The sequence below is a fragment of the Lentinula edodes genome, assembly GCF_021015755.1.
Source record: "Lentinula edodes strain Le(Bin) 0899 ss11 chromosome Unknown C8R40scaffold_39, whole genome shotgun sequence".
Classification (NCBI taxonomy): Eukaryota; Fungi; Basidiomycota; class Agaricomycetes; order Agaricales; family Omphalotaceae; genus Lentinula; species Lentinula edodes.
Window position 1 is genome coordinate 1 of NW_025764345.1, and position 26,505 is coordinate 26,505.

At 45.9% G+C, this 26,505-nt stretch overlaps 8 protein-coding genes across 8 annotated transcripts; 3 read left to right on the forward strand and 5 right to left on the reverse strand.

Annotated features, from left to right (window-relative positions):
• Window positions 1–6,036: 6,036 nt before the first annotated feature.
• Window positions 6,037–6,585, forward strand: C8R40DRAFT_1055120 (ASF1 like histone chaperone-domain-containing protein; the record flags this gene model as incomplete). Its single annotated transcript, XM_046224981.1, is given in 3 exon segments — window positions 6,037–6,283; window positions 6,298–6,373; window positions 6,432–6,585. Coding segments are annotated over 3 exon segments (477 nt in total), but the record flags the coding sequence as incomplete, so codon positions are not given.
• Window positions 6,586–6,947: 362 nt separating this feature from the next.
• Window positions 6,948–8,075, reverse strand: C8R40DRAFT_1122751 (uncharacterized protein). The gene is made up of 2 exons (XM_046228868.1): window positions 7,680–8,075; window positions 6,948–7,610 (listed from the first exon to the last, which is right to left on the reverse strand). Exon 2 carries the CDS (start codon window positions 7,583–7,585, stop codon window positions 7,052–7,054), a length of 534 nt encoding a protein of 177 aa, XP_046082189.1. The 5' UTR covers window positions 7,586–7,610; window positions 7,680–8,075; the 3' UTR covers window positions 6,948–7,051.
• Window positions 8,076–10,903: 2,828 nt separating this feature from the next.
• Window positions 10,904–11,531, reverse strand: C8R40DRAFT_567967 (uncharacterized protein). The gene is made up of 3 exons (XM_046235481.1): window positions 11,327–11,531; window positions 11,080–11,274; window positions 10,904–11,037 (listed from the first exon to the last, which is right to left on the reverse strand). Exons 1-3 carry the CDS (start codon window positions 11,427–11,429, stop codon window positions 10,997–10,999), a joined length of 339 nt encoding a protein of 112 aa, XP_046082190.1. The 5' UTR covers window positions 11,430–11,531; the 3' UTR covers window positions 10,904–10,996.
• A 119-nt stretch (window positions 11,532–11,650) lies between these two features.
• C8R40DRAFT_1122753 (cysteine proteinase) lies at window positions 11,651–14,232 on the forward strand. Its single transcript, XM_046228869.1, has 11 exons — window positions 11,651–11,827; window positions 11,903–11,938; window positions 11,992–12,067; window positions 12,129–12,180; window positions 12,239–12,316; window positions 12,394–12,617; window positions 12,681–12,822; window positions 12,879–12,993; window positions 13,109–13,264; window positions 13,331–13,700; window positions 13,766–14,232. Exons 1-11 carry the CDS (start codon window positions 11,669–11,671, stop codon window positions 14,143–14,145), a joined length of 1,788 nt encoding a protein of 595 aa, XP_046082191.1. The 5' UTR covers window positions 11,651–11,668; the 3' UTR covers window positions 14,146–14,232.
• Window positions 14,233–14,290: 58 nt separating this feature from the next.
• C8R40DRAFT_1055216 (uncharacterized protein) lies at window positions 14,291–16,077 on the reverse strand (the record flags this gene model as incomplete). Its single annotated transcript, XM_046224989.1, has 4 exons — window positions 14,291–14,751; window positions 14,869–15,543; window positions 15,589–15,654; window positions 15,717–16,077. The coding sequence occupies 4 exons, from the start codon at window positions 16,075–16,077 to the stop codon at window positions 14,291–14,293; spliced, it is 1,563 nt and encodes a 520-aa protein (XP_046082192.1).
• A 3,383-nt stretch (window positions 16,078–19,460) lies between these two features.
• Window positions 19,461–20,619, reverse strand: C8R40DRAFT_1055342 (uncharacterized protein; the record flags this gene model as incomplete). Its single annotated transcript, XM_046224998.1, has 3 exons — window positions 19,461–19,686; window positions 20,134–20,394; window positions 20,450–20,619. The coding sequence occupies 3 exons, from the start codon at window positions 20,617–20,619 to the stop codon at window positions 19,461–19,463; spliced, it is 657 nt and encodes a 218-aa protein (XP_046082193.1).
• Window positions 20,620–21,083: 464 nt separating this feature from the next.
• On the reverse strand, window positions 21,084–22,174 carry C8R40DRAFT_1055208 (uncharacterized protein; the record flags this gene model as incomplete). Its single annotated transcript, XM_046224988.1, has 2 exons — window positions 21,084–21,730; window positions 21,781–22,174. The coding sequence occupies 2 exons, from the start codon at window positions 22,172–22,174 to the stop codon at window positions 21,084–21,086; spliced, it is 1,041 nt and encodes a 346-aa protein (XP_046082194.1).
• Window positions 22,175–24,279: 2,105 nt separating this feature from the next.
• C8R40DRAFT_1072651 (PIN domain-like protein) lies at window positions 24,280–26,279 on the forward strand (the record flags this gene model as incomplete). Its single annotated transcript, XM_046226490.1, has 8 exons — window positions 24,280–24,303; window positions 24,347–24,468; window positions 24,516–24,762; window positions 24,814–24,938; window positions 24,994–25,582; window positions 25,634–25,952; window positions 26,015–26,065; window positions 26,119–26,279. The coding sequence occupies 8 exons, from the start codon at window positions 24,280–24,282 to the stop codon at window positions 26,277–26,279; spliced, it is 1,638 nt and encodes a 545-aa protein (XP_046082195.1).
• Between the last annotated feature and the right edge of the window lie 226 nt (window positions 26,280–26,505).

A 26,505-nucleotide genomic window follows, 5' to 3' on the forward strand; every position in this document is an offset into this window, starting at 1 on the left:
ACTCTCGGGAGGAAAGCAAAAAGGGACCAAAGAACGAGGATACGAGAAAGCAGGAAGAGAACTAGGACCATTGTAATTGGGAGAGTTTGTGGAATCAATTACTGGAGGGGAATAATCACCCTGCAGAAGACGTTGAAAAACAGCACTTTCGAAAAACAAAGGAAGGGTCGATTTGGATTGAAGACCCGCCAGTAGAACCTGAGCCTCTAATAAAGAGGTTGGTAAACGCATGGTAGAGGCAGAAGATCGAGTTTGACTCGAAGTTGAAGCCATTTTGAATTAATGAGAATGAGATGGAGGAAGAAAACGGACTTCAACAAAAATTTGTTGAACCCCGTGCCCCGAACCAAATAAAGGTACACACTGAATCAGCGTGTACGTCAGAGCAGCTCTCCGTGAAATGGAAGCTCGTTCTGTGACTAGATGATAAAAAGATTGTGAATTAAAAATTCGAAATGTGATAGGAATACCGAAAAAGTATTCAATTCAAATTGAGCGCTAAACTGTTACGATTCGTAGCAGGCGTGTGAATAAATTGATAAGATGAGCACTAGAAACCCATTTGAGGGCATCCAAATTGATTGGAGAGCACGGAGAAGTAAAGATCCAAACCCAGTGAATTACATTAAAAGGAGATATAGTCTTGTCGAATCAATCTAATAACAGATTGGGTATCCTTTCCCTATACAAAACTACGAATGACCGAGGACGGTCAAATTCTTTAGTTTGGGGGGGATGACACGCCTAAATTTTGGCTAGACATCTATGCTGTGAATTGTGACATTTTCACGTATAGATTTGTATCAAGAGGACTGTAATTGAGACCCAGATTGACAGTCAAAGTCAATACTGAATCAGTCTAATAAGTTGAAGGGACTATATACCCATACTACCACAAGTTGGTTAGTTTACCCATCCCTGATACTACCTTCGGATGACAGTCTACCTGTTTGTCAAGCAGGATTATACCAGACTCGGACTACATCCGAAGGATGACCATTCATGTATGACATACCAAGGGTATTCTTATTAGACCTTACACTGGCAGGAGTTTGGAAGAACTTACTCAAGTGACCATGAACCGAGGATTGACTCGAAATGACTTTCTAGAACTCAGGAATTATCAAATACTCCTTCTAGAACGAGATCATGCATTAATCTAAAAAGACTGTGATTTAGTCTAATAGACCAATCAGGTTGCATGGTTGAGGAAAATGACTAGAAGAGCGATCAAAGTATTGCGAGGCTCCGAAGACATATCAAATGAATGTCAAAGAGTCCTGACATAGAAAATATTGAAAAATGCAATTAAATGAATACTATGCGTAACTCCCTTGATAAGAGTATAGGCACAATGGGTGTCTGTTGAAAGAGAGAAGCAATTAGTTTAATCCAAATGAATCAGATTGATAGGATTAGAATCGAGGAGAGCTGATTTGCCTCCGGACGAGGTGACAAACGATCGAAGTAAGTGTTGAACCGCAATGACAGTTGAACACCATTCGAGTCATTCTCTAAAACAATTAAATTAAATAAATAACGAAGTACCTACCTATTTTTGGAGGTATACTTGAATCTTGGAACTATTGCGGACCAAATAAGGACATGAAGATTCAAATTAAATAGTATCTGACCGATTGTAGAAGTTTCCTTGCGGTTCCGAACGTTTATTGTATTAAATTAATTGGACTGTGCGACTCTATATCATGTATGTATAAATAGCGATCCGATGTATCTGGAATAGAAGTGATTTTGGGACGACGTTGCAGTGCTAATCCGTAAAAAGGAAAGACACACTCCCGCCAGACTCAAACCTCTTCGCTAGCAGCCATTTGGGCCCGGCACTTGTGAGTATAGGAATGTCGTGTTCTGCTCCTTGTGACTGCGAGAAGTCTATCCAGTTGTTGGGTATTCTTTGAACTTAGGATCAGTCATTGGTCTTAAGGGCAAAACACGCTGTATGGTTGTGCCAGCACATAGTTCTAGCCCTCCGAGGGGTCTGTGTGTTTCAGTTTTAATTTACTTTGATTCGAACCCCCAATTCTTGATATACCCAAATCAATACAAACCAAAGCACAAATCGTGCTGAATCTACCTTGATCAAAGGAATATATCGAATCCTTAGAACGATTCAAATTGATTGATCAAAGCTTCTTACTTAGCTCTCAAAGCTTTGCGGAACCTTTGCCAATGCTACCCCTTGCTATTAAATAAATTTGATAGCAGTGAACTCGCATATTGTGTATTAGATTGGTTGGTTGGAGTGCCCATTAGATTCCTTCCTTTCTCTTTCACACAAAAACGAGGCAAGCTCGTTACCGACTGGCCCGATCTCGTGCCTCCTGTGCCGCCTTCCGTTTCGCCGCGCTAGCCCGAGCAGCGACCTCCTTCTTCCTCCTCTCCTCTTCTGCCTTTCTTGCAGCTGCCTCCTCCGCTGCCTTCCTTGCCTTCACCCTTTCTACCCTCGCTAGGGCCTCCCAAAGAATTTCATCCTCATCTTCATCGATCGGAGTGCCGGGCCTCGGGGGATCGGTGGGGCGGGAAGAGGAGCTGGCAGTGGGTTGAGTGGAGGTAGTGGTACGGCTAGTGGTCATGGTGGACTTAGAAGTTTTTTGGGAACTTAGGCCCTTGACGGCAAAACCCTGGGCCTTTTATAGGGCAAAACTGCGCACGGACCAGCGAAAATTTTTCCTCGAATTGTACTCGGTTTACGGTGGACCAACAAAATTTTCCTGATGACTAAAAGGGATAATTGCCGATACTAACGGGATATAAAATTTTCTCTCTGGTAAATAATGGTATTGCCCAATACTAACGGCTTTCGAGGGCTCAAGCCTAAGAGGGGGATACTGTCAAGTCCATGCCTTGGGCCTCCATTCCGCCGCTCGGTACTCCGAAGATCCACTCTTATTGTAATCTTACTCTTATTGTTCTTTCTCGCTACACATACCCTTTCGTTCTAGTCCCTTCTTATTGTCTTTTACTTTACCCTGCAGGTACTACTCGTATAGCTCTTAGTAGTTAGTCTGGCGCTCCGCACCAATGCGCCGCTCCGTAGATATAAATACTGCCTGTACGCTACTGTAGTTCCTCAGTTTAATTATTGACTTAGATTCCCTCCTTAACTCTGTGCTCCTCTAAGTCTTCAGGCTCAACGCCTTGAAGTACGTTCCACTCGACCTTAGGACTTGAACGTTCTCTGGTCTGCTCCTCGTCATCGGCGATACTGCTGCTCCGACCTGGCTGCTACTTAGCTCCTCTCTCTATACACTTGATCTCCGGGGACTAACGGCGTAACGGCGGTGTTGTTAATAACTTCACTACTGTCCCACTCATCTTCCGCACTTAGACACCTTGTGGCTTTGGCACGGTTACACAGTGTACATGATCTTAACACACCCGGAGCATGTTCAGTCCAATAGAGTTGAACTGCAAGCTTGTAAAGGTGATCTGTAACTTCCCGAGCAATTGCAGTCTTTTCAAGGTCAGATTTTGCATGACCAGGCATGGTAGTTGAAAGGGAAAGGAAACAAAAATAACATATGCTTAACCGCAGTCTCCAGTGTCACAATTGGTTTCAGAATTGGTTCCGGCACTGGTGTTTGGTGTATCTGATGCGCACTGTGGTGCATTTCCATTTTGAGCAGTGTGACCTTCGCATCAATCCATTTTGTCTCATGAATGGAATATATGGCTTGCTCACTGTTTGAAGCTGAAATATACCAGAATTCGGCCACAATTCAGTTTCTAAGACAGTATTTTACTCATTCACAGCAAGAAGGCCCTTTTGCTGCAAGTATTTCTTTCACAGAACACATATTCTACAAATGGACCTTCTCAGTAAACCATATTTGTGAATTCCGTAACCCATACAATTATCTATTCCTTCAAAATTTGTATCTTGAGTAGACTATATATGTATCTCAATGGTCAACAAGTTCTGAAGACCCGCTCAAAAATTGAAGTTGTGGGAGATATTTGTCTCATTGAGTGATAGTGTCTCATTGACCGGTAGTAAATGACTGTAAAGGAAAGATCCTGGGAAGATTCCCGCTACCTCTTTAGAGGTTGAAGGGTTTAGTAGACCCTAATTTTTCCAAATTATCCATCCTAGTCATCATTTTTTAGTAATATATCCCCTTTTAGCGATCTTTTTACTGTCAGTTGATTAGTCACTTTTTGTGCTTGCTCTCGACAACCATCATCTTCTGGTGACAAAAACTGGGTGTTTCTCTCTTGACAACCTTCGTCTTACAGTAAAAACTATCACTTCCAGTGAATAATTCCCACTACCTCTGTAGAGGTTGAAGGGTTTAGTAGACCCAGTTTTTTTTGGTCATTCACTTTTCAAGTTGATTATACTACTGCAGTACTACTGTGGAGACAGCTGGAGACTCTGGGTTGGGCAGATGCATCTACATGCGGCGCGCCCCATGCGCGCCGCTTTTTCTATCTACAATACAAGTACATTAGCCATCACCAATCAAGGTGTGGTCCCATTGTAGTACAGACCTCTACAAACACTACCTCTTACTACTCATCCCTGCATCTGTGTTCAGTCCATCTTGTACTTAGTGCTCACACAGACACACATTGACTGGTAGCGGGCCCTGCTGTTCACCGGCGCTACTTCGTTACTAGTGTACCCCTCTGGGGCCCTACACCTTGCTTGGCTTTGTGTTTAGGGTTATCATAGTCATAACAACCATTTATGAACATTATCTTTCACTGTATGCAATAGCTTCATCAGCTATTACACCTCTATAAAATGTGTAAAATATAGACACCTAGGATGTGGCTATGACCTTGTGGGATCATGGAATTAACAGAAGATTGCTGTTAATTGTTTCAATGAAGCAATGGTAAAGAAAGACATGTTGAGTTGGTGCATGTGTGACCACATGCAAAAAGAGGCAGTACTAAGCTGATCATATTTCAAACCAGTCCCAAACCAGACTCCTTCCCAGTCTCGTTTTGCAAGGTTTGATTTGTACCCGGCATGTAATTGATCCGATGATTATATAATATGAACCTTATCCATAACTGTTACCTTGCAAAAGAGACTGGCATAAAGGTTGGTGGCGTTTTGGCCTTGTTTGGCTTCGGCATTTACAGTGCGCACTTTTACTGGGCACTCAGCCTCATACCCTGAGCTTCCTGAGCCTCATGTCACATATAAAATGAGAAATATGATTTTTTTGCTACTATCTAACCATCCTACTCAAGCATGTTCGCACCAGCAATACAACAAGTCTTTGCAATTTTAGACTCACATCATCTCACTGTATACGATGTAGTGCAACAAGCAATTTGAGGATTGTTCGAGCTGCTTTCAGTTGCCATAAGCAGGGTCACACTTCAAAAACCTTCTCCACTACTTCATGAGCATCTTTATCAGACTCCGGCATGGTGTGAGTGGGAGGCATGAGGATGTTGATCAGCATTGATAGCCCATCTCAGAGTTTTATGTAGCGTGTTGCGCGTTGTGTATTGGCATGTGATCGCAAGAGGCCAAACAAGGCCAAAACGCCACCAACCTTTATGCCAGTCTCTCTTGCAAGGTAACAGTTATGGATAAGGTTCATATTATATAATCATCGGATCAATTACATGCCGGGTACAGATAAAACCTTGCAAAACGAGACTGGGAAGAAGTCTGGTCCCAAACTTGTAAACAGTGAAAAGTATACGGATTTGGTGGAATCTGATCTTGGACCGTGGTAAAATCTTCACGCGCGCTAATCGGAGTGGTATGCCAAAGGACCTATGCAAGCAAGGTGATCTTTGGAGGGCGTATGTAACGGAATGTTACTCGTTACTTGTCCTAACTAGTATGCCTCTTACTGAAACACGCTTACTATCCATGTCCTATGCCTTACAATAATTACCCCTTTTAGTTATCCTCTATTTCTGCGTATATAAGGGGTTTCGATGTACACAGTACGATAGGTTCTCCAGAATCATAACTCCCCAGTTTACAACAGTTCTATTGAGCACCTACACCAACCCGTGTGGCAATACTGTGACCTCGTCACTCTACTGTTACACTCCTGCCCCGAAAACGCCGCTCTGGACCAAGAAATCGATTCATGTCCGGTTGGACCTGTGCCACCAGGCGTAAATTCTTTCGAGTTTCAATCACCTGCACCAGATCATAAACTCATTCCCGAACAAGATCTCCTCGGCGTGGCAGCGCTGATCCTCACCGGAAGTTATGCTGAGCAAGAGTTCGTCAGAGTGGGTTATTATCAGAATACAGAATACGAGGTGGCGAGGAAGAGCGGTTAAGTATGGAAGGCAAAAAGGTTGCTGTGGAAAGATTGGTGAGGGACATTACGAAGAAGCCGAGAGTGACGAGGTTTCAAATCAAGTGGTATGTCCTTTCTACGTTGCTGGAATCAAATGCTTAGACGTTTGCTCTTTTCTTGTAGGGACGTAGCCCCCCCTCAATCAACAGGTGCACTAGGAGCAGCAACTTCTGCGGCTGTTCCTTCTGCGGACTCGTACGGCGACGACGACAATGAAAAAGACCAAATGGACGTTGATACTCCTACCAAGTCGAACGGTAATATACCAATATCGTGAATTTCGTCTACTGTATCCCATCGCCCTTCTTACATGTGGGATTCAAGAATGATGTCCGTCCTTGCTTCATGTTCAGTGGTACTCTTGGGTCGAGTGCCCAACTACTGTTGTTTGACAGGCATCGATCGTGTGTCATCGCATTTCCGTCTTTCAAATCTCACTGCACCCTTCATTGTATTTGATCTCGAATGTGTTCCTTACCGAATCTCCTCATTTCCTGCCCCCTTGCCATTGCTGTTCGAAGTGGGTACCCTGGTTGATTGGTTGAAGGCATACGCCATAGCATTTTCCCCCCCAAGTTCACACAATTTTGTGGTTTATTCCTACATCTGAGTTTCTACTTGAACGTTGAACGACGTATACATATATGCACTCTGACCCCGTCGAACTAGTATTAGATACATTGGCAGGTCACAATCAAGACAGAGCAACCTTTGATACAGTTCCTCCGACAATCCATGACCCTTTAACTTGTTTTATGCCAATTCTTGACAGATGCATGTTTTATTTTTCCACCCTCGGTCCCCTGCAATTCTCCATCCCCTTCTGATGTTGCCCATCCTCCGGCATTCTCAAATCCCGGAACGTTCGAAGCGAGGAAATGAATTTGATCCTTAGCTTCTTCAGAGGTGCCACCAAAAATGGAGCCTGGTTCCAACCGACTCTCGAAGCCGCAAACTTGTAAGAATCTCTTGACCGTTGATTGAGCTAACTCCTCTGCTGCCTTGTCCTTTATAACCTTGGCAGGCTTGCTACTCATATATGGCAGATGGAATGTCGACACTGAAGCTCCCGCAACAGGCTCGGTTGGTGGGAATCTAAAGACGACCACGTCACTACGGGTCTCCAAAGATGCCATAGAAGCCAAGCCACCCTGGTTGGGTGGGGAGGTCAGTCCAGCAAGGGGGGCGGGGCCGGCATCTCGACGGCTCGCTACTGGGGCAGTATACACAACGGTGGCAAGCCCAAGAACAAAACAGGCGACGAAGTTGCAACGCATGTTGATGATGAGGTGAGAACTGAAACGTGAGTAATGAGGAGTAATGTGGGTATTGTTCTTCAGAACACCTTCAGAATGGAGGAGGAGGGACATTAACTCACTGGAATAAGAAGCAACAAGTATGAATAGTCGAAGAAATGAACGACGAGGATGCGAGAATTGAACGGATCGTTCTACGGTCTAAGGGCTTGGGTGCTTCTTCGACCAGCAAAGAAAAGGTGAGGACCGACCAGCAGTTGGGGGGATGATTCCCTAGCGCCCCACGCTTTTATACAGCATGTCCTGCTTAGTGAAGCCTTCGTATCGAGGTAAAGATCGTAATTTGGCTGACCATCCTCCGACGCTCTCCGACCAGGGCCTCAGGGAGAATTTGCAACCAAGGAGCCTCCAGATGTGTGGGTATGTGATCACCCTAGAATTCTTCCACTATTAATTTATCCGTCTTGCCGATACGATGGCGCTGCATGACAACCCGCCTTGAAAAATGAAAGAGATTGGTATATGAGTACACGCTAGTACATGCCTGCACACGTCTCTGTATGCAAATTTGTAGTTAGCAATTCAATCCCCTAACAATAAGTGTGCTGTTGATCTGTACTTGGTATATATTATTTTTCGATGTGAACCATATTATATTTTTTTATGTAAGCTGATTATAGCAAGCCTGTTTCAGAATATTGCACCAGCTCTGGGGCCTGTACGTGTGCCAGTCAAGCATGAATAGTATACATCCTCGCCAGAGTCTGAACGCATTTTTCCCTCTAGTGTATCACAGACAGATCATCTCCCTCCGTGCCTTGTCCACCTCCGTGTCAAAAATTCTCAGCAACAGCTCCAACCTCCGTGTCTCGCCCTCATATTCTCCATCCTGTTCCTCTGTTTCCTTCCCATCTTCACGTAAGTATTCTGAATGATTTGGAGAGTCGGGATAATCAGTGTAGTTCGAATAGTTCGAAGCAACCCATGCCCGCTTGATCATGATCTCCAACGGAGCGGGATTTAAGCTTCGCGATTGAAGGCGGTTGTGCAAACTCTGCTTGTTTTTTACGCCTTTCACGCCATGGGGGCGGGAAGGCTCGTCGGGTTGATAGTACATCAACGAAGGGAGAGGGGCAGTGCGAGAAATTTGGGCATATGTCGGCACATAGAGAGCAGAAAGGGCAGAGAGAGCAGAAGGTATAGAGGGTACAACAGATATGAGGGAATCACGTGTATTGAAGTAGTAAAAATCACGATGGAAAGAATGATGAAGCGGATTAGGGGTAGTGGCAGAAGCTCTGGACTCGGTCGAGTGTTGAAGAGAGGATGGATCCAAAGGAGTCGCATTCGAAACCGGGAATGACGAAATTTTCAAGATACGTCCGATGATCTTCTCCGTCGGTCTTTTCGTCTTGTCTGTATTTCCTTTTTTACCCACTCCATCTTGAACCTGGTCTCCCTGCATCTTTCGAGGAGCAGAAGACAGAAGCCACCTGAACTGCCTGAAGTCTCCGGCTCCTATACTGAGCACCCAACGCGCCCAATAGGATCCTTTTCCTGTTCCTTGTCTGAGAGCGAGGCGAAGGTCAGACGTTACGGATTGAAGGAGATGCCTAAGAAGGATCCGATATGTGCGTAGAGGCACGGGGATTAGCGGGATTCGAGGAAGTGACGTTAGCTCAGCCGCGATTGTCCCACCCTCCTTTACCAAATTTTCAGCACTTCCCTTTCCCTCTATTTCTTCCTGAGTCTCCATTAGCGCTAAACCCGTCGATAACGGAGACGAAGACTCCGTCGATCCATCCGAATGCACCCGGAAGCACTTTAGCACAACCATAGCCGCTGCATAGTCTGCTCCCCCGCCGGAAGGAGACCTATTAAGAAATGTGAGTAAGGCGGTGTTGAGCAGAAATTGAGATTGCGCAGTCGTTTTGACATCTAGAGCGTCGCCAATGGAAGTGTTTGACTTCTTGTTTCGTTGTTTTGGTTTTTGAAGGGACGTAGGTACTTGGATGAGATGAGAGAAATGATACCGCATCATATCGTGAAACAGTTTGCGAGGTGGAAGGACAGGGGCGACGGGAGGTGATGCATTGTCATCGACGTCGGATGGCTCGTCAGAAGGGAACTCGTCACCGTCGAATTCATCAGACCCAATAGTCAAGTCGAAACCGTATTCATCCTCGATGATATCCTCATTGGCCTTCCGAGCGTCTGTAGCACCGGAAGTGGGCAAAGGGGAAGAAGAAAAGCGCCACCCAGGTCTGCGCACTAGCAAGTCCCAAAGGGTGCGGAAGGTGAAGAAGTCGGGTCTGAATGACGGCTTGTAAGACTCGGTCTCATTTCGCGCGGACTCATTCCCCACAGAAACTGTTGGAAATATACCTTGACTTTCCTGGGCGTCGTGAGCTTGACACAAAGTGCCATACAGAGTAAAGGCTTTTTCGAACGCTTGTTTTTGTTCTGTTTTCCTTAGTTTTCCTCGCTCCCTGCGATTGATTTCGGTATCTGAAGAATGACCAGAAATGGAATTCCAGATCTGCCCTATCTCTGAGGCGTCGTCGACGGTGGAAGTAGGGGTTTGGTCGGAATCGGCAGACGTGTTAGCGGAGCTGGATGAATTAGAGGACGTGCGATGGCCACCCGCCCTGTCCGCTTGGTCTCTGAGAAGAATATTAATCAGACTCCTATCAGAGGGTATATCGCGTGAGGCCATGATAGTGAGGACAAGATCTATGACTTCTGTACTTTCGTGGGCTGTGAACGAGGATAGAGAAGCAAGGATAGTGTTGTATGGATGTGAGCGCGCCATGACGTGAAGGTATTGCGAGTCTGTGCTATTTAGATCGTCACATCGCGCGACAAATTCGAGCGCCTCGGGTACTTTGCCTTGTTTAGTAAGTATTCCAGCAAGTAAAGAGACTATGCTCAAGGGGGGGATATATGGTTCGGAATGGGATGAGGTCTGTTCTCGACATCCAATGTACACCCAAATGACCCTTTCGATCAGTGCATTTCCTGTACCAAGTTCGGAAAGCAGATGAACTAAGGCGAGCAAGAGATGGTCGGACGATGTGTGGCGGAAAATTATGGAGAGAGAAGAGATTGTCTGGCCAATTTCGGTTGCAGGGTCTGCAAGGGTCTTCTCGGACATAGCCAATGCCATTCCCAGCATCATGGCCTCGGTCTTCCATCCTTCACCTCCACTTCTACCACTGGCGGGAACATAGCCTTCCCAGTCTCTCATGCGATTATACACTCCTGCAGCTTGCACGTAGCATCTTTTAGAGAGAAGCAACTGCACGAGTTGTTCGAGAAGTGCCGCGCGGGAAGCAGCATGAGTATATTGCTGGAGGTATTGTGGCGAGGACAATCGACGGTGAATGAACGAGTCTAGCTGCGAATTGGATGGTTGAGATGCGATAAAACGTTCTATTGAGAATAACAACGGGTTGTGACTTGGTACTGTGAATCTATATAAGTTTAATATTGGAGTTTATGAGGAAAGGACGTACTCGATTTGAGCCCGTGATTCCTCCGCGCATTGATATAATTCTTGCTTGACCGTTCACTGCGCACATCCACGCCTTTGCCGTTCGATTTTTCTTGACTTGTCGTTCCTTTTCGCTTCTTATTCTTCTCATCCTTCGCATCCCGATGGATTCCATTTGACGAGCTTGCATGCGATATATTGGATTTGACAGCAGCAGCTACATATTTTCAAGATTAAGGCAGAGTCTAAACATAGTAGTTCAAACCTACCAGTGCTCGCTCTGCTGCAAGGTGTACTACCCCAGCGTTGACCTTCGAAGGTATTCTTCAAGCCATGGGCATTTCCTCGAAATTGGCGCAAATTCAAAAGCATCCAATGGCTGCTGCTGCTGCATAACAAGCGCAACTCATTGACAGTGAACGTAGTATAGACCCAGGCAAAGAGTCTACTCGTGGTGCGAACCGAAATTCAAACTTTGGTTAAGGAAAAAATTCGTACGGTGACGCAGGCTCTCGTGACCTTTTCATTAAGCGCCTGCCCGTGACCGATGAGTAACCGTGTACGCGTACTCGTCTCCTTCAATCAATCAGAATTGTCTTCCTTCATCCACCATGGCACCTATCTCAGTAAACATTAAACACGCAGGAAAAACGCATGCTGTCCAACTGGACACGGATCTTCCTCCAGCAGTGTTCAAAGAAGCTGTGTACAACGCTACCGGCGTACCAGTCGATCGAATGAAAGTCATGGTCAAGGGTGGAATATTGAAGGTGACGATTTTCTGCCGTTGGGAACTCGTACCTCAACTTCATTTCGGAATTTTCTGATGCTGTTTCCTGCTTTAGGATGATTCAAACTGGGCCAAAATCACGCCAAAACCTGTATGTAGCTTGGGTAGATCATCGTCTTGATCTGACTTTCAAGGCAACGCTAGGGCCAAACATTAATGGTTATCGGAACGGCGGGAGAACTTCCAAAAGCACCAGAGAAACCGATCGTGTTCTTAGAAGGTTAATATCCGTGACAACATGTTTAATTTCCTCCTTTTTACCCTTGGTCACACCCTTACAGACATGGCAGACGAAGATCTCGCTGGTCTGGAACGACCTGTTGGACTACTCAAGTGCGCCTCCTTCCAATGCATGACCACAATTTCCTAATGCTCGCCCTTATGTCACTAGCTTAGGGAACACTTGTTATATGAACTCTACTGTTCAAGCGCTCCGCGCCATTCCAGAGCTTCAGGTCGCATTAGGAGTGTGAGCTAAACGTTCGTCATATAAGAACCCTGCTTACCGATTTTTTTATTTTGCGCGCCGTACGCATCGCTACACAGACCTTCACCCAACGCTTCATCTTCTTCGTCTTCTACGAATCCAGATCTTGGCGGCACCCTCCCAAGACCTCTTCGTGACCTTTACGCTAATTTATCCCGCACGTCAGACGCGGTAAACCCCGCGAGTTTTTTAAATATATTGCGTCAAGTCAATCCTCAATTTGCCGAACGCGATCGCAATCGAAAGGGCTCAATGGGCATTGGAGGTGGATATGCTCAACAAGGTGTGTCCTTTTCTCACAACCAGTTGCTTTACTTTGTTATTCAACACCTTTCCTTCATTGTAGACGCGGAAGAATGTTACTCCCAGGTCCTCAATTCCGTCCGCGATGTTGAGGTCCCCGACATCCTTATTCGCCCAGGTGCCGTTAACGGTGGTCAGCGGAAAAGGTTCGTTGAGCAGTATATGATGGGCGAAATGCGAAGGGAGTAAGTTTTACTTGTCTACTCTTATGAACTTGACCACCTGACTTCTTCCTGGCTAGGTTATCCTCTCCAGAAGCGCCAGACGAGCCACCGACCGTTAGCAATGAAAAAATTATGAAGATTGAATGTAATATCAACTCTCAGACGAACTACATGCACAGTGGAATAATGTCTGTGAGTGATTCGTTCCAGTCACATGTCCGCATTCGCATCTTCTCCTTCCAATCCAACGCTGCTGTTGATGCGTTCGCCTACATCTTTCTCCAACGTAAATTCATCCTCTCCTTAGGCCCTCACCTCCGTCATCTCGAAAACATCTCCGACCCTTGGTCGCGAAGCTCAATACACCCAGAACTCGCGCATCACGCGTCTCCCAAGCTATCTTAATGTCCATATGGTGCGGTTTGCCTGGAAGGCTGACGTGCAAAAAAAAGCCAAAATCATGGTAATGTTTCTCTTTTTCTAATCTCCCTTTCCTTCACCGTATCCCTGATTATACATCTTCGTGTAGCGTAAAGTGAAATTCCCCACGACATATGATGCGGTGGAACTTGCGAGTCCTGAACTAAAGGAAAAGCTTCTGCCTGCCTCCAGGCGACTACAAGAAATCGAAAAAGAGAGAGCGGAGAGGAGGAAAGTGAGGAAGCGAACTAAAATCGCTCTTGCTCCCAGCGGCCCGTCAACAGGCACGCAAAACTCCACCGCTGTTTCTGGTGAAGACATTCCTATGGCTGGCACTGAATCTGCAACTCTGACGGGGGGTGCATTAGAGGATGAGGAAGTGTACAGAGCTCGCGAAAAGAAAGAATTAGAATCCCTCATTCATCCTGATTTGAAAGCAGACGTGGGGTCGTCGACTACAGGGCTGTACGAGCTTGTTGGTGAGTTGGAGATCGAATACCAATCTTGTATGAGTGATGAAATTATGAACGTCGAATCTTTCTAGCTATAATTACACACAAGGGTGCCGCCGCGGACTCAGGACATTATATGGCTTTTGTGAAAAAAAGCGTCTTCCACGGGCCCCCTCCAACTTTGTATACCGGTCCGGCTGCTGATAATGCAAACACAACTAATCCAGAGAGTGCTCCGACAGGAACTGCAGATCCAAACGCCATGGACACTGACGATACATCTGCTGGCACAACATCCGACAAGGGCAAGCAGCCAACTTCCGATGCATACGCCTACGAAGATGACGAAGATTGGTATAAATTCGATGACGACAAAGTGTCGGTGTTTCCAAAGGAGAAGCTTAGTACGCTGGATGGTGGTGGGGAAGATTCAAGTGCGTATGTGCTGTTGTACAGGAGTAAGGACTTGTAGATGGAGAGAGAATATGCTGCATATGTTATACACATAGGGAATAGCTTATATTACAGGGTGATTGAACCAGTGGTCTGTATAGAGAATGTTATGTCATATGTACATGTCCTCGATCGTTGCCGCGAATTCTACGTTGAAATTCTACCTAGATATGTGGTATATAATCGGTCCATTCAACATTTTGCAAAGCACTACAAGGTAAGTCCCTCAGAGTAAGAAACGATTGGACAATGAGAATCCAACGAGCCATGACATAAGCTAAAGGTGCAATATACCAGATAATCCCAAAAACATACTTGAGGAAATCAGGAGCAGTCAAAAGTATATCATGCCTTTGAGCGTATGCTTTGTACGCCAGCTCAACATGAACTGGAATGAAAGTTACCACAATAGAAGATATCCTCCACGTTATCTCCTCAGTTCTCGTCGGAAATGTTGAGATCCACCCAATCCAGTGGATCAACCCAAAGAGGGCTGCGACCGCACAGGGTATAAGCAGCGATATCTTGTAGATCTTGAACCGAAGATCACTGCCCTTGAGTAACTCTTCAATTTTCTCGTTGACGTCCTGTTCATCCTGGTATAGAACTTCCTCTGAAGAATTGTCTTCCGCCCTACTCAAACCCAGGAAATAGCTGAACACCGCCCTGACCGGCATAAAAATGATGAAGAAGATGAAGAAAGCAATCTTGTGCAGCAAATGAGTTCTCCGAAAGTCGACACTGAAAACATTGTCCCAGCCTATCATAAAGGCTTCCTGAAATCTGTCTTTAGGCGCATGGTTCCCGTTTGAGTCGTGAGGCTGGCTCAAAGCTGCAGACTCCGAAATCGGATTCAACTCCATAAATGGCACTGTTTCTCCCGCCCCAAGATCCGACAGAAACGGCTCGCTTTGCTCTTCATCTGGCATGGACGCATGATTGTAGCTTATATTGCGATCTACATCATCAAGATCAGGTGTGGATTCCAGTTCTCGGTCATTATCGAGTGAATGTGTCGAGGATGGTCGTGACAACGGAGACGCAATTGGGGAAGACTTGATATCACTATCACTCTCTTTGACTTTTTCCAAGTCGTCCCGTGTCGCCTGAACACGGATTGGGTATTGGACTCGCAGTGGCTTCTTGAACCAAAAGGTGTAGGTCATGATATTGATAGTTGCAAAAGCAACAGTCATGACCTCGAGCTCAGTGAAGGGTAGATCCTGAACCCAACGTGCAGCAAGCTGAATGATGAACCAACCGGTTTGCCCAATTGCTATGACCTTGGTTAAACCATCACTATGACTTCGATCCTGGATTTCCTCTTCGTCAATTTGACCGATGAAAGTAGCAGTATCGAAGTTATCGGGAAGATTATAGAGATGGTTTACACCCGATCGAGATCCTTTGGGCAACGCTAACAGCTTCATCGCAGTGATATCTCCATTCTTGTCTATGGGACAAAGAGTGAAGCCACCCATCAATGCAAAATGAGCGTGTGTCATAGTCCACCCATTGGCCCTATGTCCTGCAAACAGACAGAGCATGGGAAATCGTATATGATCGGAGATAGAGATTGACAACACGCACTCTTCACGAGTTCCCTCGCTGCAAGCCGTTGCCGTACAGCAATCCACAATGTTGCCTCTGGTGCAATGAGTGTCAACAGCATGAATCCAATTCTCTGCTTTATTCCCTTCCATTGCTCAACTTTATTTGGTCGGGGGATGTTCGGATGAACTGCTACCCAAGTACAGGTAAAAAGAACAGCTAGGCAACTCCACAGAATCCCGACAACCGTTCGAGGACAACTGCCAATGACAACACAAGGACTTGTAGCATCCGCGAACGATGGCGATAGTGATGGAGGGGCTAAGGAGGAAGTAGATTCGACGGTTGCCAATATGACTTTTGTGAAGGACGTGGATATTTCAGCATTCGGTAGGAGCATGTTCTGAAGACAGAAACTCCACAGCATTTAAATCTTGATGTCGGTTTATATGCCATTTCCGAGCCATATGACATATCAAATGGATCTAGCCGTGGGGTATATCCCTGAGTTAGAGCAAGCTAAAGGACAGCTAAGTAAGGTTAAACATTGCAGATGTATACTGTCCGGATCTGTCAATCGGTCGATACCTCAAAAAATGAAAAGATGTCTCCAGACAAAATGTCCATGACAGGGTTATCTTGAACGTGATGCTAAGGCACAACTATGAGGTATGAGGGGGAACATTCCGCGCAGAGACAGAGAACCATCGATGATTAAGGGATTGTCTAAGGAGAAATCGTTAATCTTTATCGCTTGTTTTACTTCCATTGGGGAGTGGCTCTACCTTACGTCAAGTACTTGAAGAGCTTTTAACAGAACTAAGCAGAATTGATAGCCATTGCTATTGATAGTCCTGAAATTCCCAGGACAAGTTACGAACGAACTGAGAGGAAATATGGTGAAAGTGGAATGACATCGCAAGATGATCGTATTTGGATATTATTATACTTTTTGCGCACCTCGGTCGCATAATTGTCGTAGATCCTAGTCATGAGGAGGAAGGAGGAGGAAGGGGTGAGTTTACAAAAAGGAACTGGGATCACCTGACCTACGTAGGATCACCTGCTCCGTTAACTTCTCTCTCAGTATAGACCATGTAGTCACGCCCGGATGACAGGCCCGGAAAAATTTGATCGGATTTTTGACGATGCCGTTTTGCATCGTCAAACTGAATTCGATCACGTTACTATTCAATTTTCCTCCTTCCGTCCCATTGCCGGTCTCCTCTCCATATTCAGCCCTCTCTCTCTCTCTCATTTGCATCCGTAAACGGCTATTGACGCTCGCCGTCCCTTGCAGCTCGATCAACAATGGCGCTGCTGCCGCCGCCGGCTCCTTGGATCCACTCATCTCCGACCTCGACGCGCTCGACACCCAATCGTTCACTACCCTCTGCGGGGTTCTGAATCTTCACGCCGCCACGCTCTCTCTGCTCACTCTACGTACTCAACAAGTCATGGACGCCATGGAGGTCGATTCAAACGGGGAGTCTTCAACCAATATCAAGATAAATGGCGAAATTTTCAAGGTCGTGTATCCTCCCGAGCCTCAGCCCACCGGTACAGTTGTTCTTCCTGGAAAGCAGGAAGACGGTGTGTTCCACGCTATGTATAAGGATATGTATGTTAAATTCTCCTTTCTTTCTAATGATGTCCTGATGAATCTTTTGTTACAGCAACGTTTTGACACGCCCAGCGCTACTAGAACTTTGCAAAGAGTATTATCTCAGTAGTCAAGGAAATATGAAGGTTTTGAGGGAGAAGATCACTGCGTTCAGTGAGAACAAGATTCGTTGGCCCTCGTACGTTGCCTCTGTCTTCTGCCTGCTATCATGCTTCATGTAGCTTGAATTTAGCATTATCCCGAGTGCTCGACGTTCACATCGTGGTGTCCGCAGTGGTGGTATTGTGAAGAACAAGCCTAAGCCCAAGGAAGGTCCTGTAGCACCCCCGAAAGCCAAGAAGTTCAAGCCTTCGCTACTGCGGAGAAATGACCTACTGGGACGGCCGTTGAACACACCACTCAATGCCCAACTTTTCGCCACAGAACGCTCGAAAGATTTGCGAACCATAGAGCAAAAGGAATCGGTTGTGTCCTGGGTGTGTACTACCTTCACTTTCCAACCACTCATTGCTGACTGAATTCCCCCTAGGCAATAGAATTCGACAATGCCCACCCACACATCCCGCGTGAAGAAATCGTACGCAGGCGGAAAGCTAGAGAGGAGGCAAAGGCTGCTGAACAAGCAACTACTACGGTTCGTTTATTTGCGTTTACTCGAATGTTCTTTCTAAATAAAACTCTGGGCAGGTCAAGTTGGCAGAGTTCATGCGTTCGATGGAGGTCCAAATATCGAACCTCACAGCAACATTTGAAAGGCTTGGTCTGGGACTGTTATCGTCTGCGATACTCACCCAGCAACCAGGGGTTACGACGAATTCAGGTAGGTTGTAATCTCAAAAAGGCAACAATTTCGTCAATATCCCTACCCAGGTATTCTCAACAACCCTCTCCAACCCGGACTGGCAACAGCCCTGGCAGTTTACAACGCTGCTGCCCCTACTAATACGAGTGAGTTATTGTGATTTTTTTTTGTTTGATAACCTCGACTTATCACAAACGAAGTACCTGCCTTTGGCGTTAACACCGCAGCCATAAGACAGGCAAATGTCGCAGCAACAGGCGACCCATTGCCAACCGTCGCAACACCTCCGGTACTGGCTGTGAGTGGAACGACCACCAACAGTTCATCAGCAAATTCCACTGCCCCCATCCAGAGGCCATCAGTCGAAGCTGAAAATCAACTCACTATTGCACATGGGAAGGTCATCAAGTATCAATATAGTGAAGTTCGTGAACCCCGACAAATATCATTTGTTGCTGATGTTGCTCGTTTGGACCGCGTATGGGACGATGAAGGGCCAAACTGGGATCCACTTGACTGCGGCAAAAATCTACTCGAAATCAACGGCACTCCGGTTGCGCTTCGGTACTGGTGTGACATATTCCGTGGCAAAGGGGACGGTACTTGGAGTTGGTTGAAAAAGTATTGGACAGAATGGAAGGTATCTTAACACTTAATTTATTATCACCTCGAATTTGATGCTAATTTCTATTCAGTATGTTGCAGAGCGATACCGTGCTAGCAGTCCTGATGACTTTTGGAAAGAGTTTTCATCTAGCAATGGTGAACACTTCCATTGGAAAGCTATTACGGATCGATTACGAAAAATCCGTGGTGTGCAGGAGGAGCATCTTGTGAACAAAGCAAAGTTCGAGTATGGCGCTCGTTTTTCTGAGGTTTTTGTGACAAATAAAGGCAAGGTGCTTACTGATAACTCTGCCATTGCCCGTCGATATTGTGACCTTGCCAAACGTTCTGCTTCATGAACTTGTTTTATTTACTCTTATACTCTAACTCATATACTTATATTGTACGCTACAACTTGGTTAATGGACAAGATTGATTCTATCTCCTAAGCACAGTGACAAGATCGATTACAGGTAGGACAGACAGTAGTGGGAGCACGGTCCATGTTGAAAAAGTCATCTCGGTCCACATGAGGGTTGTCGTTCCAGGAAATGAGATATTTCACAATGGTTAAGTGCGTGAACTCCTGACTCCATCCACCCCACTCACAAATTTGACGCAAAGGCCACCGACGTTCCACCGACAGCCATTGACACCCACCACGTCGGAATGAATGAGTTCCATAGGGGATAAAATCGACGCCGATATCCAAGAGATTGTTGCGAAACATTTCAAGAAACTGTTCCGATGTCTACAAGTATATTGAGCAATAACGGAGGAATGAGTTGATAGAATTTACCATTGGTTCATTCTCTTCTGCGAGATGATCATTTGCCCGTATTTTTCGAAAAAGGTATCCTTCTTTCAGTCCTGTAATCCGAACCCATCTTGCATAGGCCCGTACAACACACAGGTGCTGATATTCTTCTGGCATTTCCCAGAAAACAAACGGCTTGATATCTAGTGAAGTTCGAAGCCTGTAGTAAGTGGATGCATATTTTGATATAAGTCCTATTCAACTTTACCTCCAAACTGACTAGTTTTCCGAAATGGAAGGCGAAGGGTAAGCATACCTCGTCCACTTTTGGGATCCTTGGATGTCGTTATATCTTGCAGTTGAATCTTTAATAACTCATCGATGCGGAGTAATGCACAGAAGGCAATAACATAACCAAGAATCAACAGGGTTCGAGAATATGCACCTAACTGGCCTTTCAGACCACGACGAGAAGTGGATTGATAAGCCTTAGGTTTTTGAAACTCGGGTTGCTTGTTATAATAATAAAGGCTTTCGAGTAGCACCTAAGAGGTCGAAACTTCAGACAAAGGTAAGGTTCAAGTGATGGAGATACTTACTGATGTGACTGCTCGTGCACTGGTTGGAGTGTCCCCTGATTGTGTCTACGGAACATTATGTTAAGAACAAGAGAGAAGATGATGTTTGAAAGTAATAACTTGCTTTCCGACGACGAAGGCTGAGCATATAAGTAGAAACGATCTCAGAAACAGATGGATTGCCAAGCATCTTCCCCGTAATTTCACTGCTGTGCCATGCCTGCATTCCTAAGCCATGAATCCGTCCAAATCCAAACGTAGCAGCTGCTCGCATCTTCTGAGCATGTGTATAGGTTGATTTTTCTACATTTGCTGGAATTGAGCTACCGTCGAGATTTATTGTATCGCAGCTGGAAGAAATTCATAATCTGACAGAGAACACCAGAGGTTGAGCCTTGGACCTACAATTCCATGATCCATGCAACAATATATACTGCGGCTTGAGGATGGGGATTGGGACAAAAAAACTGGCTTTCTCGACTTATCATTTGCCGTTCAATCAGAAATGCTTGACATTGTTTCATAAGTCTTGTAAAAGAGGTTATCAAAGCTGTATTGAACAATGAACAATACATACCGAAGGTATTCTTGTGCTGTTTTTTCCGATACACCTTTAGAGATTTCTCTGACTGCATCGTTGAGCCCTGACAGATCATTTGAGCTCTGGTTAGAGCTTATGTCCAAGTTTGCAGTGTCATAGCTCTCTTCAAGGTCATCAAGGATATCAGCAGGGTTTGATTGATGGTCTGTTGAGACAGCCTTCAAAAGACCATTGTAACCTCTGTCAGAGGAGATGTCGACCACCATGGTTGGGAGGAAAACGAGACGGAACTAGTGGGATTTAATAGGAAGGTCAAACCCCTATTATCAAAGCAGGAAACGTTCTTAGCTCGAGGTTTAACCATGCCATGAGTTGTAATTCTGTTTAATTGTATGGAATACAAGCACTCGCTGCCTTCAAGATCAAGAAAACGAAGGATAACACAGTTTATATTCTATACAACAAATAATGAATGTTTAACAGGCAATTTACTGACAGTTACTGGCGACAAACACGTTTATTAGGATGTAAAACATGCAAGGGCTCCTCGAGGTCGGAAAGATCACTTAGCTCATCTAAACCAGCCTCAGTCCGAGCTGCACCCCTCCAATCACCGTGACAAATATCTGTCCAACGGGTGAATTTCTGCAAAGACAACTTCCATCGTGATGCTCGTGCTAACTCACGCATTACTCGTTCTTCAGGAGTAGCTCTTGCTAGAAAGGTTTTATCAGATTGGAACCCATTTTCACGCCATCGAAAAAGACCTCCTGATGAATATTGTACCATTGCATATCGGGTTTCGTGTGTTTGAATGGGGATGGTAGAATGAGTGATAAGTGCAGAGGGAAAAAGGATGGTGGAGCCAGGAGGGAAGCGAATGACAAGCCCAATGTCCCAAAGCACGAGATGCCCGCCTTTGTCAGGGTTGAAAGGTCCCATGCTGGTATCAGCACACCAGCTGGAGGCGCGGTTATCAGGATCCATGTGAGGGGGAGAAAACGAGAGGGGTCCCAAGTTGAACGTTGTGGCAGCAAAGGCAGTCTCGGGGAAGTTGGCCCGTAGCTCTGGCTGCTTACGAAGCAGTTCGTTATTGGTGTCCACATGTTCCATGTAGTTCTTGTGACAGAAGGTGTTAAAGAGAGCTAGAAAGGGTTCAGTAAACATTCAGGGTTCGAAGAGACATAAAGCACACCGTTTTGAAAGCCAGAGATGCGACGAATTGCTTGATTTTGAAGGAGCTCTTGCATGGCTTTCCGATTGGCCTTGCCAGAGACTCTATAATTCTGCGGTTTACGCCGCCCGTTGCCGTAGCCAAAACCGACTGTTCGAGAGGCAAAATCTCCGCGCCGACCATGTTTCTGTGCTGCGGTGAAGGCACTAGATTCACGGCAACGCAAAGCAGCAGCAGTAGCAGCAGCTTCGACTGCCTGCCATTCCATCCCCTTGGACCCATGAGGAACGCCGCCAAGGACAGCAATAATACGGTCATGGCTGTCGACAAGCGTTATGCAGCTCCTGGGAAATATAGACAAAGTTAGCAGCAGAACACAGCATCGGGGGGAAAATGTACGCACTGTCCGTCCCATCGAAGGAGCTTCAAGCCAGACATCGAGGTCAAGGCTTCAAGATTCTTCCACACCCTTTGAAGCCCATGAGACAGTTTTTTACGAGGATTGGCGTTCCAACCGCTAGATGAGACTGGGAGGCTGGAGGCGTCGAAGTCCTCTAGTTCGACCGGCAAGGCTCCTTTGGCTAGTTCCACAACAAAGGGCTTTACACCCCGGTTCGCAGCGCGTTCAATCGCTTCAGCAGCGCGTTTTGCGCGTGAACGCTTTGTTAGCTTCGCGTACTTCTTGTTTTTGCGGGACATTGAGGGAGGATTGTCGGAAAGATTGATGGGTGGTACTGATTCTCCGTGGGCTTCTTCCTCGAATTCTTCGTCCTCAAATTCTATCTCCCCGTCATCTAAGGATTCTCCGGCATCTTCAGCAGCCATACGTGCTTTGTGGTCGGCCTCGAGAGCGGAAGATAGGTCAAAGGAAGGGAATTTAATGCAAGTGGTGGGGACAGCGTTGTCTGTGAGCAGAAGCGAGTTGAAACCGTGTCAATTGAGAACAGCAAGGGGAGGGGGGGTTTTGTTTGAAACAACGGCGCGTTAGAACGCAAACCAGAACGAATTTACAGCCAACAGAGCCTTGCCTAGATGATGGGCTGGGCGTCTGTTGGCTGAGAAATTCGAGCTGGGAGAGAAACGTAGAAACATATAAGCATAATGAAAGAGCTCACCTGGGTTTGAGCCCATTTTTGGATGAGAGTTGGCGGTGGTGGGAGGGGTAAGAGGAGAGAATGCAGTCAACAAAGGCGCGTGACGGCGTTAAGGAACAAAGTCGCGCAACGCCGTTTAAGCGCGCAATCCGTTTTCGTCTCCGTTACAGCCATCCCAGCAAAACCTTTACCTCCAATCTGCCTCCAACAAACCGTCCACAACCAACGCCACAGCTACACTAATTCCGTCTCACTCTCACACAAAATTTCCGTCTCATTCTCACACAAAAAAGCTCGAACCGGAGCTGCGACGTGGCTACCTATTCTCTTAGTGAATGCGGTTGTCCGGGAATACCGTACGAACGGCTGAAGACAACGACCTTTCTCTTGTGAAGATCAAAGAGTATTCTCTTCCTCAAACAAAGCTTTGACCCAGTGCGTCATGTCCAGAACCGTATCAATATTCAGGTCTTTCTAACACATCTAACGCATACTCTAGCCTTATCTGAATCTTCTACCTTTTCAACTTCAAATTTTCGGACCCCGTCTTTCTCGCCCTTTATATTACCCAACTCACGCAACATAGAGGTGCTAAGTTTCACAACAAGGATAAGTTCGTCTACCGGTGCGCAGACCCTTTTTCGTTACTCCATCCAAACCTGATTGACCAACAGGTGAATCAGTTGAACTGCTGAAACACGGCGCCCTCAAGGCGTCCCTCCAGCTCTCCCTTCCCACGCCGCCATTCTCACAACGGCTTTACTCACCAGCCAGTCAATCGCGAAAAAACCCTCTCCAATCCCATCATCGCCTTCTCAAAACTCTGAACGCCGCTATCCCGATCTCTCTATACCTCAACATCCGCTTGTTATATCTCGGTATACAACCAACATGCGGGCAAACTGCGCCTCCTCAGACGCCGCTCTCTATATTCCTAACCAAGTAACAGGACGGTGCAAACGCCTCGCTTCCGCTTCCGTTCCATCCTCCTTCACCACTACCTCCTTCACCACTACCTCCTTCACCACTACCTCCTTCATCACTACCTCCTTCACCACTACTGCCCTAACACTGACCTTGCACTGCATCAAGGTCCACGCCAGACAAAGAACCAAGCGTTGCCAGGCTCTTCTTGGTTCTTAACGCCGACGGCAAACCCAACCTTACTCAACAAAGTTGGCATTTCTCAATGACGTTGCGCGCGGAGTTTCCAGACCAGCCTGCAGGGCCTTATATGTGCAATTTGGAATACAAAACTCATTCAGCAAGCGCGGACAATGTTTCTATGATAACTTTTGTAGAATGCTTTGTAACGGGCGTTAGTTTGGCGGTCCGAATGTTATTCTGTGTTATGCTCTGAATAAAAATAGGAGGCTGTCCTCTCATCTTGCTCAACCTCTAGTACATATCCGTATTGAATTCTAGAATGGGAATCAAAGATCTTTGGCATGTGAGCCTTCCTGACATATATTTTGTCATTTGTCCTCAGGCAGAATTCCACTCAGTTGGTAGATGATGCTGCGTTCACCTGCAAGCTCAGCGACTTTATCTTAGAGCACGGCTTCATTCGAGAACACTACGGGGCTCGCACAGTCGTCATTGGGATAGACATTAGGTACGTATCTGAATACTAACCGGGACATAATTCTCATGTATTCATAGCTCCTTCCTGGATGGTTTCCGTGCCGCTGATATGATTAAAGGGGGTCTCCACACATCAAGCTCGACCCTCACTCAGCTCTTTAAATTCTTTTGCGGCCTATCAAAAGCCAACGCTCACTGTCTCATTGTTTGGGATGGGGATAACCGACCGTCAATTAAACGAGGACATCGAGTAGTCGCACATGAATCAGATTACCAAAAGAAAGCAAAACTGATGGTTACTTACTTTGGGTACCACAACCACACGGTATGGATAATACAGAAAATTGAGTATAAATCATTACTGAACTTACTACAGGCCCCGGGCGAAGCGGAAGCGGAACTTGCAGAACTGCTTAAGCGGGGCATAATTGACACCGTACTTTCCAAAGACAGCGACGTTTTCCCCCTTGGTGTTAAATCTGTTCTGAAAGTTTTGAAACCGTATGTACCGTTCAGGTATTCTTATTATTGTCTGAGGATTTTGATGCATGTACAGGAATACAGCTGTCTCTGGAAATTCTTGGGAAGACCTCACCATCCGTGTGTATGACGCAGAGCCTGTACAGAAGTACTTAGGATATTCTCAGGGAGGTTTGGTTCTGGTTGCTCTGCTTCTACAAAACGACATCAGTGGTGGCGTCAACGGTATAGGTCGTCAGACTGCTCATGCCCTTGCCCGTAGTGGGTTCGGCAAAAATCTCCTCGATTACTACAATATGTTTTCTACAAAACCGGGTCAACTTTCCTGGGCCCTCTCGCAACTCAATGAGGACATGGCGGATGAAATTGAGCATAACAAACGAGGTCAAATGGGCTGCCGTAGTCCCATGCGGTCCAAAATCCTCCGGGAGTCTAACTTCCCTACCGACGGAGATTTACAGACCTTGCACGCGTTTTTAAAGCCCGTAACAAGCTCTTCACTGGGGCTTCAGCCTGTACCGATGTCACTACGGCTGCCAACTCTCCCTGATATTGGAAAAATCTTAGCGTTCTGTAATGACCATTTTTCTTGGTCTTCGAAACTTACCTTAGAACATTTCCATATTTGCCTCTGGCCTGGAGTGTTGATTCGAATGCTTTCATCTGTACGTCCATCAAAATACCGGTTTTCTGCTGATGTATAACAATATATACAGAAATATCTCGCCTACAACCCTGTCAATTCAGAAATAATCGTCCCCCGCCTACAGAGTCATTTTGAAATGAACAGCAAAGGAGGCCATTACATGCCCACATATTCGACTACAATCATCACCAAGAATCTCTTGGATTCTCCAACAAAGAACACGGGCGACAGTATCTCTGTCACTTTTAGTACTACGTTTTTTGTCGAACTTATGCACCTCAATCCTGCAGCTAAGTCTATGCGAAGCCGGAGGATTGATGTTCCTGTTGCCATGATTGCTGTTGCTCTGAACCGATTTGACAAGGTCAATGGTTTAAGCAGATTAATTGGTAAGTTTCCGTGTAAATTAACGGCGGTATTCCCTTAGCCAGTTCTCACCCTGCATTTCCAGGTCCCCGTCCACCTCCTGTTGTAAACCAAGATCGTAATGCTGAAGCATCAAGTTAGTTTTTTTCACTTCGTTGTTTGTGTTCTAGAATGATGCTGTGTTCATAGGTAGTTCACAAGCCTCTTTTGTCAACATTCCGTCAAAGCGAAAGCAGACATCTGTGGGTGAGAGCAGGATCAAACGCAACAAGGCTAGCGTTAAATCCCTCGGTATCATTGAGCTCACCGATAGCGAGACCAATAGTGAGAACGAGGATGCTCTTGCATGAGACTATCATTTGTTGTACTCGATGTAATACATGTATTTCAATCAATTCTTAACCTCTGTATAAACTCGAGAGCTGAGAGAGAACAGAAAGAAAAGTGCACAAGAAATAAGCGAGAGGCAAGTCTCTAGTAATACTCATGGAACCGTCTTTTTTTCCTGCCTACTAGGCTTCGTATTTTTTCAATCAGGGGAAGAAAGGCTCAAAAGACGAGGCCTATAAGAATAAA